Raw genomic sequence first — 13,295 nt, 5'->3', positions numbered from 1 at the left:
AGAGCCCTTCGTGACCTTCACTGTAGCATCCTCTAAGATCACTCGATATCCTGCTGCCTCCAAAGTCCCAAGAGAAATGATGTTCTTCGTCAACTGCGGCACGAACCTCACTTCCTTCAACTCCCTCACTATACCGTCATGCATCCTAATCCGGACTGAACCAATACCACCAATAGGACATACATGGTCATTACCCATAAGCACGACATCTCCTCTTTCCAGCTCCTCAAAGCTAGAGAAGCACTCCCTCTTAGGGAAGATGTGATATATAGCTCCCGAATCCATCATCCACTCCGTGGAATCTGCATAGCAAACCGACGGTAATGCAGGGTATGAATAGCCTAAAGAATCTGAATCTAAATGCTCACCAATACCTTTTGCAACATTCACTTCTGAAGCTTGTGCAGCTTTCCCCTTATTCTTCCCAGCTTTTTCTTTCTACTTTGGGCAATCAATCTTCCAATGTCCTTCTTCTTTACAATACCGACATTGATTTCTACCAACACTCTTATAGGCACTCCTATTCTTTGACTTTGAACGGTTGAACTGGCGACGGTTTGGATCACGGCCTCGAACAGCTAATGCATCTCCCGATTCTTTCTCGGATGGTTCACCATCACTCTTTCTCAACTCATAATTCACCAAAGTTAAGGTCACCTCCTTATAGCTAACTGTAGTTCTTCCATTGATCATAGTGAGAACGAACGTACCATAATCATCCTCGGGCAACGAACACAGAAGTAACATCGCCTTGTTTTCATCCTCAACTATGATGTCTACATTGGCCATATCTAAAAGTAGCTTAGTGAAATTGTTGACATGCTCCCTGATGAAAACTCCCCTCTTTATCTTAAACTGGTAAAACCTCTTCTTCAAGTGAAGCTAATTCTCAATGCTCTTCGTAAGATACTTCTCATTGAGTGTTTCCTACATCTTTTTCGCCGACGTCTCATTCATAACATCATAAATAAGATCCAGCGTCAAGCATGACCTAATAACACCACAATCTCTACTGTTCATCTTCCTCCAAACCTTGTCTTTCATATCAGCGGGTTTTTCTTTTAACTTAAGAGTCTCCTCCAAATTCTGTGCATCCAAGACGTCTATCACCTGACACCTCCACAATCCAAAATTGATCTTACCGTCGAACTTCGGAACATCAATCTTTGTGTTATTGATGCTCAGACTCTATAGAGCCTTCGTAAGAGACGAACCTCATGTGCTTGCATCTCTCATATTGTCGATCTAACTCTTCAGATAGGAATCTTCACTGAATTCTTCGAACGAGCCTGAAGCTCTGATACCAATTGTGTGCGCGGCGGAAGCTTTGAGGAGCGACACGAACAATCCAAGAGATAAAGCACAACCAATAAGCAAATCACAACCACAGTAAGAACAAACGATTTACGTGGTTCGGCAAGTTACCTACGTTCACGGGGCAAGGAGGGGGGAGTTCTTACTATTAGAAATCAATAGAATACAAATAGAGTTAGAAATCTCACCGATCAAACCCTAAAACAAAGCTCTAGATCTCTCACAAATCTCTTACAATTGGATGCAGCAATCATCTCCAAAAGACTGCTCAAAATCGTCCTTGCTTAACCCTAATTAATCAAGTTTAGGATTATATATCAACTCAGAAATGAACCGGGTCAAAATCCAAAGCCTAACCCAAAATCAGTCTGCGGTCGACCGCGATGGTCGACCGCGCAGGTCTCGCGGTCGACTGCGGCGGTCGACCGAACCAAAAACCCGAAAGCGGAATCGATTACAATCATGACGCGATCGACCACGGCGGTTAACCGAATCTCATCCCGAGACCAAAAACACCTACTGGGTTTTCGCGGTCGACCGTCTTCAGCTCCGAGTCCTAGTGGCCTTTGTGCGCGTTCGCGATCGACCGCCAGTCTGCCTGGCTGATTCTTCTGCTGTTTTCCTGTACTCTCTCGCCATTTCTTCATTTCATACATGATAATATAACACAATGAACTAAATTCCAAACAATGAATATATATGTCATACAATAGGTAATTTGTACTTCATACATAATAATTCCACTCATATTAAGGTAAAAAAATCTACAAATAAGGTCCAAAGTTATATCCACTTTTTATTACCAATGAATTGAATATTAAACTTCAATAGTTATGACCCTGGCCTAGCAACAAATGATTATTATTAACATGAATTGGAAATAGTTACAGTTACGGCATTAACTTAGTAAAGGTCAAATTTTATTAAAGGTAAGTAATGAAAATTACGTAGTTGGAATTAGTTTTCGTAGTAAGCACGTATCAGTGTTAAGGATCAACATAAACGTGACAAAACAAGGGAGAAATGCTTTGTAATTAAGGTTAAAAAAATTCTAAATTCCAAGTAAACTGTAATTTGGATGCCATGTAATTCTAATTCAGCATATTTCTGCAACGCTTGCTTTAAATTTTGAACAAATGAGCCAAACACGTGTAGGGATATATGTATAAACGTCAAAGCATACACATAATTCTTTTATTTATATAATCACTTAGTAAGATTTATTTTTTTTTTTTTTTTTTGTTGAAAATTGATGTATTGATGAAAAAAAAGTTTAAGTAAAGAACTCAAAAGCAAGAAAAGGAAATATTAAAGAATAAAAAACATCAGAAGATAAAAATACAAGAAGGAATAGACCAAAACATGTATTTGAAAAAATACTCCAATACTGAAAATAATGATATATCTTTAATTTCCGTTAATCAATAATATGACCATATAAATACCATCATTACTGCAAATATTAAAATAGAAAAGATTATCACAAAGGATTCCCTCGCGTATTTTAATGGAAGATGCACTCAGAATCTTAGACAAATTCAGAATCTAACACATATTTTAATGCAAGATGCACTCAGAATCTTAGACAAATTCAGAATCTAACACACTGTAACTATTTCCTCTGTATATAAAGATTTCATCAAACATACACTTTTAAAGGAGAACCCATTCAGGCTAATGCTGTTCAGTTTCCCTTCCATGAGATGCATTCCCAGGCTCGCTGAATAATTTTATGAGTGCATTGTTAACTATTTGCTCTCCACACCTGCAGATTTCATCATCAATAGATTCTGTACACTGGCGAAACAAACACAGATGATATCTATCATACATATTTTAACAGACAAAACATTAGGTTTATTGACAAGACAATTAGCTTAAACACAATACATCTAATTGTTGTGCGCGTCGCGGAAGCGTGACAACCAAACGGGCGTGCTTCGAAAACCAAATCAAACAAACGTCGAGATAAAGGCCAAACAAATCAAAAACAACGGCACAAATCCAAACACAATAGTTTTACGTGGTTCGGCAATTGCCTACGTCCACGGGGCAAGAAAGGGGATGAAGTTTTCACTAATAGAGAAAGAGTACAAACTGAGATTACAAATCACTCGAAGGAACAAACTAATCTCACCAACAAGCTATTAATCTCTCCAAACAAAACCCTAAACCAATAGCTCAGAAAATACCTCTTTTCTGTGCTCCAAATATCCCTAATTTTTCTTCTCCACCAATTTTCTCTTCCAATTATTCCATATATATAGAAATCCTAAAATCATAAACATACTAGGAATTCTAAACCAAAACCAAATCAAATTAGGAATCCTAATAACCTATTACCAAAATAGATTAGGAATACTAATAACCTCATGTTACCAAAATAGAATAGGAATCCTAATAACCTTATGTTACCAAAATAGATTAAGAATTCCCTATCCAATAATTCTCCACCTCGGCGAAGTTTTTCCAAAACTGAGCCGACACCGACCAAACCAAATGCCTCACTTGTTGCGTCCAGTACGCCACGGTAACGGACTCATGACAACGGACTCCATCCACACAAGTCTAGACCCAAACGGGAGTGCGAACACTCACCCAAATATCGATATCTACTCACCAAATCGGCTGTATCAAAACTGACTGCCTACGTATCATCTTGCCCAAGGAATCAAGCCTTCACGTAGTTCACCCAAATGGCCTCCAAAGGCCTCAATCCACTAGAAGAGTTCGCAACCCTTCTCCAATATCACGATCAAGTCTACGGCTGATAGCACCTCCAATGGCTCCAAACTGAACTAATCCAAACATCTCCACCTGAGATGAACCAATGGCCATATCCAGACTACATCAATCAGCTGTACTCGAATCAATCAACCTATCATCTGCATCCAAATCAACACGATTCCCAATCTGTGTCACATCAGCTGGAATCCCAAATGATGCAGTATGATCTGGAGTTTCCACCCAACGTGGAGTAGCATCACTCTCCACCCGCTGCGATGTCCCAAAGATCTGATCACCACTCTCCACCTGCCGAGAGTTAAACGTGACATACCTGCTCAGAACAAAGTCAGAAGCCAATACCTGATAATCAAACATGCCTCTGAATCCCAAATGTGCTATCGGATCAAATCTCACATCCACGATGTGGCTGAGTGCTGGGTAGCCAAACATCCGACGTAACCCAAAATCTGAAGCAGCTCCACCAGATCCCATATCTATACATGCAGCAGTCGGCACCCTATACATGAGACGGCCCAAACATGTCGTAGCCTGCACACCAATGCCAATGCTCGACATCAAACGCTGATCCTCCTCCAGAAAGGAACAACTACCCAAATCTGCCATCTCGCCTTGTCGCCTCAAAGTTTCCACACCAATGAAGTGTCTCCTATTGCCGTGAACTCGGCACAAATGCAAGAAAGAACCCCTACCATAATCAGAACGTTGGGTTACCTTTCTACCAACACACTTTCTCCATATGTTGCGGGCTTCTAGGACTTCACACCAACGGAATTTGGTTGCAATCCACCAATGCCTAGAGCAATCCCCAACTGCGGAAACCACATACCTATTACCTCCCAATAATGCTCCCTTGGAAGGCTCCCGAATAGCTGAATGAACACCCCTCAGAAAACCCCTCGAATGATGGATAGAAGTGCCAAACTCCACATCGGTCTTCTCGCTCATACCAATGGGTTCACAGGACTTCAAACTGCAGGTCAAAGCACTCCTCAAAAATTTATGCACGACATTTTCAATCAAATAACCCAGCATCAAACAACTCCACAGCCTAACCAAATCTGATGAAGTCGTCATCTCCCTATCAATTGTTGTGCTTCCGAGCAAATAATACAAATTGCTCCTTCTGACGCCCTTTATAACAATCATGGACCCCAATGTGACCTTCAAACATGCATCCTCCAATGTCACTTTATAGCCAGATGCCACCAAAGCTCCTAGTGAAATGATGTTCTTCGACAACTGCGGAACAAACCTCACTCCTTCCAACTCCTGAATCACTCCGTCATACATCCGAATACGAACGGTACCAATACCACCAATAGAGCATGCATGTCCATTACCCATGAGCACAACATCCTCTCTTTCCAACTTCTGAAAGCTGGAGAACCAATCCCTCCTAGGGCATACGTGGTATGAAGCACCCGAATCCAACATCCACTCTGTAGAGTTGGAAAAACAAACTGACGGCAGTGCAGATAATGAATGGCCTGAAGAATCCGAATCTGAATTGTTGCCACTAGTCTTGACAACATTCACCTCTGAAGCTTGTACAGTTTTCCCCTTATTCTTCTCGGCTCGATCTAACTTTTGGCATTCAGCTTTCCAATGTCCATCCTCTTTACAAAAGGCACACTGATTCCTACGAATCCCACGATGTGCACCTCTAAACTGCGACCTCCTGCTTTGGTTTGAACCACGGCCATGAACTACTAATGCATCTCCCGATGCCTTCTCGGAGGACTCATCAACACTCTTCCTCAACTCATAATTCACCAACGCTGAGGTCACCTCCTTGTAACTAACAGTAGTTCTTCCATTAATCATAGTTAGGACAAAAGTACCATAATCATCCTCGGGCAACGAACACAGAAGTAGCATCGCCTTGTCTTCATCCTCAACCATGATATCCACATTGGTCATGTCTGAAAGTAGCTTTGTGAAGTTGTTAACATGCTCCCTAATGGAAACTCCCCTCTTCATCTTGAACTGATAAAACCTCTTCTTCAAGTGAAGCCGATTCTCAATGCTCTTAGTAAGATACTTTTCATTGAGTGTTTCCCACATCTTCTTCGCCGAAGTCTCGTTCATCACATCATAAATAAGATCTGGCGTCAAGCATAATCGAATAACTCCACACGCCCTACTATTCATCTTCTTCCAAATCTTAGCTTCCATCTCGACAGGTTTCTCTTGTAACTCAAGAGTCTCCTCCAAATTCTGAGTGTCCAACGCATCCATCACCTGGCATCTCCACAAACCGAAATTGATCTTACCATCAAACTTCAGAACATCGATCTTCATGTTATTGATGCTCAAACTATGTATCGTTTTCGTAAGAGACGATCCTGATGTGCTTACTTCACCCATGTTGTCGATCTAACTCTTCAAATAGGAATCCTTCAGCGAATCCTTCAAACAAGCCTCAAGTTGAACCCGAAGCTCTGATACCAATTGTTGTGCGCGTCACGGAAGCGTGACAACCAAACGGGCGTGCTTCGAGAACCAAATCAAACACAATCCAAACAAGAGAGATCACAACCAAATAAACAAGCACAATCACCAATTAACACAATAGTTTTACGTGGTTCGGCAATTGCCTACGTCCACGGGGCAAGAGAGGGGATGTGGTTTTCACTAATAGAGAAAGAGTACAAACTAAGATTACAAATCACTCGAAGGAACAAACTAATCTCACCAACAAGCTCTTAATCTCTCCAAACAAAACCCTAAACAAATAGCTCAGAAAATACCTCTTTTCTGTGCTCCAAATATCCCCAATTTGCTTCTCCAAATTCTCTCTTCCAATTGTTCTATATATATAGAAATCCTAAAATCATAAACATACTAGGAATTCTAAACCAAAACCAAATCAAATTAGGAATCCTAATAACCTATTACCAAAATAGATTAGGAATCCTAATAACCTCATGTTACCAAAATAGAATAGGAATCCTAATGACCTTATGTTACCAAAATAGATTAGGAATTCCCTATCCAATACTAATAACATTGCATATACAAGACAAAACATTAGGTTTGTAGAGAATAGAGAAAACCCTAATAGTTTATTGAGAATAACAAGAGAGAGAGATATATAGCCATACAAATAGGGTTAAGGTTAACGGGTAACAGCCCATTAACCCAATACCCAATATTTAACTTAACACTCCCCCTCAAGCTAGAGCATAGATGTCTATCATGCCCAGCTTATCACATATAGTAGAGAACACCTTTGAAGAAGTAGCATTGGTAAGAATATCAGCAAGTTGTTGTGAGGACAGAGTGAATATGAGAGATACTATCTTCTTTTCCCAAGCATCTCTGACAAAATTACAGTCAACTTCAATATGTTTTGTCCTCTCATGAAACACAGGATTCCGTGCAATATAAATGGCAGACTGGTTGTCACAATGCATTGGCATGGGTCCAGGCTGAACAAAACCAAGCTCTGTCATAAACTTTCTTAGCCACACCATCTCACAAGCAGTGTGAGCCATTGCTCTATATTCGGCATCTGCACTAGATCGTGATACTATATCTTGTTTCTTGCTTCTCCAAGTCACAAGATTACCTCCAACAAAAGTACAAAATCCTGAGGTTGACTTCCGGTCTCCCATGTCTCCTGCGTAGCCAGCATCAGAGAAAGCCGAAATGTGAGTATGCTCATGCTTCTTATATAACAATCCTTTCCCAGGGCAACTCTTGACATATGCCAAAATCTTCAGAGCTGTTGTCCAATGAACCTCTCTAGGTTTGTGCATAAACTTGCTCAATACACCTACTGCAAAAGTAATATCAGATCTGGTAACTATCAAATATATTAGTTTCCCAATTAGTCTCCTATATCGTCCAGCATCATCTAGGAGAGAGGTATCATCACGCCACAAATCAACATTTGCCTCCATTGGAGTGCTTGCAGGTTTGCATTCCAAGAGACCTGCTTCTTCTAGTAAATCTAGCACATACTTCCTTTGGGACAACAACAGGTCATGTTTTTTATATGCAACTTCAATCCTAAGAAAATACTTTGGCTTTCCCATGTCATTAGTAATAAAATGATAGTTTAGATACTCCTTAGTCTCAGTTAAGGCAATAGAGTCACTCCCAGTCAGCAAAATATCATCAACATATACGGCTAAAATAACCAAACCAGTTGTTGTGCGTCGAAGAAAGACAGAGTGATCAGACTGACAACGTTGAAAACCAACATTAGAAATAACCTTGCTGAACTTATCAAACCAAGCTCGAGGACTCTGCTTTAACCCATAGATGGCCTTTCTTAGTCTGCATATAATATTCTCCCCCTGAGCAACATACCCAGGAGGTTGCTCCATATAAACCTCCTCGTCCAAATCACCATAAAGGAAAGCATTCTTCACATCTAGTTGGTGCATCGCCCAATCCATATTAACAGCCAGAGAGAAAAGAATTCTGATAGACGAGTAACGGGAGAAAAGGTTTCAAAATAGTCGACGCCATATGTCTGGGTATAGCCTTTCGCAACCTGGCGAGCTTTATAACGGTCAACAGACCCATTGGGGCGATATTTTAGGGTATACACCCATCTGCAACCAACCACAGTCGCTCTAGTAGGAAGAGAAACCAAGTCTCAAGTCCCTCTAGAAAGTAGTGCATTCATTTCCTCATCCATGGCCTGCTTCCAAGCTGGTACTAACATAGCTTCCTCATATGACCTAGGTATAGATACAGTGGACAAGGACAAGGCAAACTGACGAAAAGATGGGTTGAGACGGTCATAAGAGACAAAAAGAGATATATGTCAGTAAAGGCTTCGGTGCAGGAGCAACAGGAGCAGGTAATGGAATAGTAGTAGGAGCAGAAGAAGGTAGTGGTACCTGTGGACAGCCAATAGTAGTGGAACCAGACGAAAAATATGGGACATACTCAAAAAAGGTAACATCAGCAGACACAAAATATTTCCTGGTGGACGGATGATAACACCTATATCCATTTTGAGTACGAGAGTATCCAACAAAAACACATTTGATGGATCTAGATGACAACTTATCCAAACCAGCAGTTAAATCCTGAACAAAACACGTAGAACCAAAGACACGGGGAATCACAGAGAATTGTTTTTTATCAGGATAAAGACAATTGAATGGTCTTAAACCATCAAGGACAGAGGAAGGCATGCGATTAATCAAATAATTTGTAGTGAGAACAGCATCAGACCACAAATACTTTAGAATATTCATATGTATCATCAGTGTTCTAGCAACATCTAGAATATGCCTATGCTTCCTCTCAGCAACTCCATTTTGTTGTGAAGTGTGAGAGCAAGAAGTCTGATGAATAATGCCATTAAGAGCACAAAATTTTGAAACATCACTTTTCATATATTCCAAAGCATTATCAGTACGAAGAATACGAACAGAAGTAGAGAACTGAGTTTTTATTTCATTATAAAAGAGTTCAATAACGTGCGAGACCTCTGACCTCTCTTTTAACAGATAAAGCCACGTCATGCGAGAGAAATCATCAATAAAGATAATAAAATATCGAAAACCTTGCACAGAGGGAACACGATAAGGACCCCAAACATCGGAATAAACCAACTCAAAAGCAAAACTACTACGTTTATCGACTCGACTCTGAAAAGTAGCACAATGGTGCTTACCCAGTTCACACGACTCACAACCTAAAGAGGAAATAGATGGCTGAACAGAAACTAGCGATCTAAGTTTTTGTAGTGAAGGATGACCCAGACGCCAGTGCCACAATAAAGTGGAGTCAGACTGTGATGCAACAAGGACAGCTTCTGGCACACTGTCGTCCAAATAGTACATACCTCCTCTCTCATGCCCCGAACCAATCTTCACCACAATTGCTAGGTCCTGAAAAACACAATAAGATGGAAAAAAATATGACTTTACAATTATTTTGTTTTGTAAACTTGCTAATGGATAATAGGCTAACAGGGAATTTGGGAACATATAACACATCAGTTAGTTTTAAAGAGGAAGTAGCATGAACTACTCCATCACCACGAACTGGAGAAAGAGTACCATCAGCAATGCGGATAGAAGGAAACTTATCAGAAAGATGTAAAGATACAAAGTGATCATTTATACCTATCATATGAGATGAGGCTCCAGAATCTAGTACCCAGGGTTTGTGAGTAGAAGCTATGTAAGCATCCATACCTGAAGAGGATGCATGAGTAGCAGAATGAATATTCTGAGAGAGTTCTAGCTGGAGCAACCTCTCATAATCTGCCTGAGAAATCTGAACAGTAGGAGCAGTAACAGCTGGACCACCAGAAGTAGTAGCAGAAATAGATGAGTTAGTCGACTCTGTATCAGCTACCTGAACCCAGTGAGGACGACCAAACTTCTCCCAGCACTTCTCAGAAATATGATTGGTTCTCCCACAATGACCACACTATCGTGAGCCCTTATCAGATTCACCTTGCCTCCCACCAAAGGAACCACGTCCTCCCCCTGAATCACGGCCACGACCACAACCACGACCGCGGCCTTTGCCTCGATTAGAGAACATGGCAGACTGATCCATCGTAGGTGGAGATGGTGTAGTAGTATCAGAAGTAACATCAGTAAAGACTTGCATGACTCTGGAGAATGTCGCAGTCAGTGAGGGAATTGTATCTCCACCCAATATCTGTCCTCTTACCTGGGACTGTAAATTAGGGTTCAACCCAGAAAGAAATTTGGATACTGCCAGATCACGACGATACCCTAATAGCGTCGCTGCATCAGCTACTGCAGGCTGATGCATATCTAGTTCGTCTATCAGTCCCTTCAATTCACCAAAGAATTCCGGAACTGACTTATCTCCTTGTTTGAGCGCAAACAGTCGTTCATAAATTTCAAATACACGAGAAACATTCTTCTCGTTCCCGTACATAATCTTTAGGCTGTCCCACATCTCCTTCACAGTGGTTAAAAACATAACGCTGCTACTAATCTGTGCTTCCATACTGTTGAGAAGACGAGTCATAACACAATAATCAGATGAGAGCCATGAATTGTAGGTAGGATCTGAGGTTGGTGGTGGAGATGCAAGAAGATGTGGTAGTTTGCTCTGAGCGCCAATGAAGATGCGGAAAGCTTGTGCCCAGAGCAGATAGTTTGCACCATTCAATTTAATAGTAGTCCCCAAGACTACCTTGGGCGCAGAGGTCTCACCAGCAACAATAGAAGGAGTAGTAGAGGAGGAGATGTCCGACATCGAAGTAGTAGTCATTTTTATTTTTGAGCAACAATAGGAGACAAATAGTAGTCAAATAGGCAGATTAGTAGTAGAGATCTGTTTTCGAAACATAAACTAAGAGCAGATCAGGAGCAGGATTAGAGGCAGAGTGGTAGATAGTCATGCCGTCACGCTGCATAGGCGAGATCACCTAAGGGAGAGAGCTCTGGCTTTTGTTTGCATAAAGGCTCAATTTCTATATTCTTGTTTCTCGAAGGAAACAAGAATAAAAGTGAAATATCTCAACAACGTGAGATAGACACTCTTCCTCTCATCAGTTCTATGACTGAAATGTCGAGGCTTCCTCTCATCAGTTCTATGACTGAAATGTTGAGGGATACAATCGTCCTCTCATCAGTTCGAAGACTGAGATGTCGAGGGAATAGGCAACACGATGTAGGGGGCACTGTAGCACAGCACTGTAGCGACGGCGGTACTGTAGTAACGGGCGGCGACTAGGGTTTTTGAATGAAGATTTGTGACGGCTAGGGTTTCATGCTCTGATACCATGTAGAGAATAGAGAAAACCCTAATAGTTTATTGAGAATAACAAGAGAGATATATATAGCCATACAAATAGGGTTAAGGTTAACGGGTAACAGCCCATTAACCCAATACCCAATATTTAACTTAACAAGGTTTATTGACAAGGCAATTAGTTAAACACAGTACATCTAACAACATTGCATTAGTTGTATAAGTATCTGCCACCCGATACAGCTGTTCACAAACAAATGTATAGACCATAAGGCAATTCAAATTTCTATTAATGATCTTAATTATGATCAAGCCACGATTATTAAAAAAAATTATTTACATAAGTGAAAAGGAAAAAAAAAACTTAAGTGAAAAAGTTGAACTATCGAGTGTGGATACACAGTCAATTATGAGGAGTTAATCAGCGTCCTCATAGTCACCTTTTCTTACTTTTTCCAGGAAGAATAGGTTGGATTTGCAGTTTCTTGCTAAACGCTTGGTTAAAAAGAACACGCGTTTGAATTGCCGAGATCACAGGCATCCAAGCCAATGCTGCTATAGGTGCAAAAAGCATAGAACCCATTCCGTAATCATATGCTTGAGCAATTGCTTGGACTGAATCCCATACCGCATACTCTTCTATTTTTGGCCTGAAAACTTGTGCAACCTGTGGGAAAACATATAAAAAATTCAAATTCAAATAATAATATCATCAAAAGAAAGGTGAAAGTATGGAAACTTTTTTGGGTAATATCACTAAACACCCAAAACTGTGGGGCGTTCCCCACAATGCACCCTGAACTTTGTTTTTCCACTAACCCCCAAAACTCGCAAATCTCCAAAACTTCAAATATTCTCAAATAACTCCCCAAAATTTTTATATTTTCCTGCAAAACTACCCGAAAAATCACAAAGAAAAGGAGAATATGAGCTGCATAGAAAACAAGGAAAGAACATAACTTGGAAGGTAATAACGTCCTCCAACTGCAAGACAATTTTTAGGGGTTTTTGTGGGAAAAATAATGAGTTCTGGAGGGCAATTTGAGATACCGTGGATTTTTGGGGGTTTAGTGGGAAAACAAAGTTGAGCAGGGTTTCGTGGGTAACAACCCAAAGTTTTAATGGGTTTGTGAATTGACCCCTTTTCCCATCAACCAATACTTACTGATAAGAGCCCCCAACCAGTTGGTAGAAATGCGAGACAGCATATAATTAAATCTCTAACAGAAAGTTTGTACACAATTGCAAGAGCTATTATTGTGGAGAGCACACCCAAGAAGAGCACCAGTTTGAAAAACCTGAACACAAAATGATGATTTACACTGAGCCGCTTTCGCCCTTCTTCAACCGCCTACAACATAATCATGCACAAAATGTGTAACTGTATATGCTGATAGAAAATAGGACTAACTGCCGATAGACCCCCTATACTATCGCCTTATTTGCAGATAGACCTAAAGTTCTATTGGTTGCAGACAGCCCCCTTGATTGAAACTTTTTTGACTCTCTTACTCCCAGAGATT

General features: G+C 40.6%; 1 protein-coding gene across 5 annotated transcripts in view; it reads right to left on the bottom strand.

The window, feature by feature from the left end:
• The window catches only part of LOC109828815 (putative callose synthase 8), a 20,763-nt gene continuing 19,436 nt past the window's right edge, over positions 11,969-13,295 (bottom strand). For 4 of the 5 annotated variants that reach the window (XM_020395755.1, XM_020395756.1, XM_020395758.1 and 1 more), the window contains 2 exons: positions 12,938-13,123; positions 11,969-12,439 (listed from right to left, as the gene is read on the bottom strand). In XM_020395755.1, coding sequence (XP_020251344.1) covers positions 12,209-12,439; positions 12,938-13,123 — 417 coding nt within the window. In that variant the 3' untranslated portion in view covers positions 11,969-12,208. The remainder of the gene's footprint in view (positions 12,440-12,937; positions 13,124-13,295) is intronic. The other variant, XM_020395757.1, reaches the window with a different exon arrangement.

This window comes from Asparagus officinalis, chromosome 1 (assembly GCF_001876935.1).
Source record: "Asparagus officinalis chromosome 1, Aspof.V1, whole genome shotgun sequence".
NCBI lineage: Eukaryota > Viridiplantae > Streptophyta > Magnoliopsida > Asparagales > Asparagaceae > Asparagus > Asparagus officinalis.
This window is presented reverse-complemented; position numbering and strand designations above follow the sequence as displayed.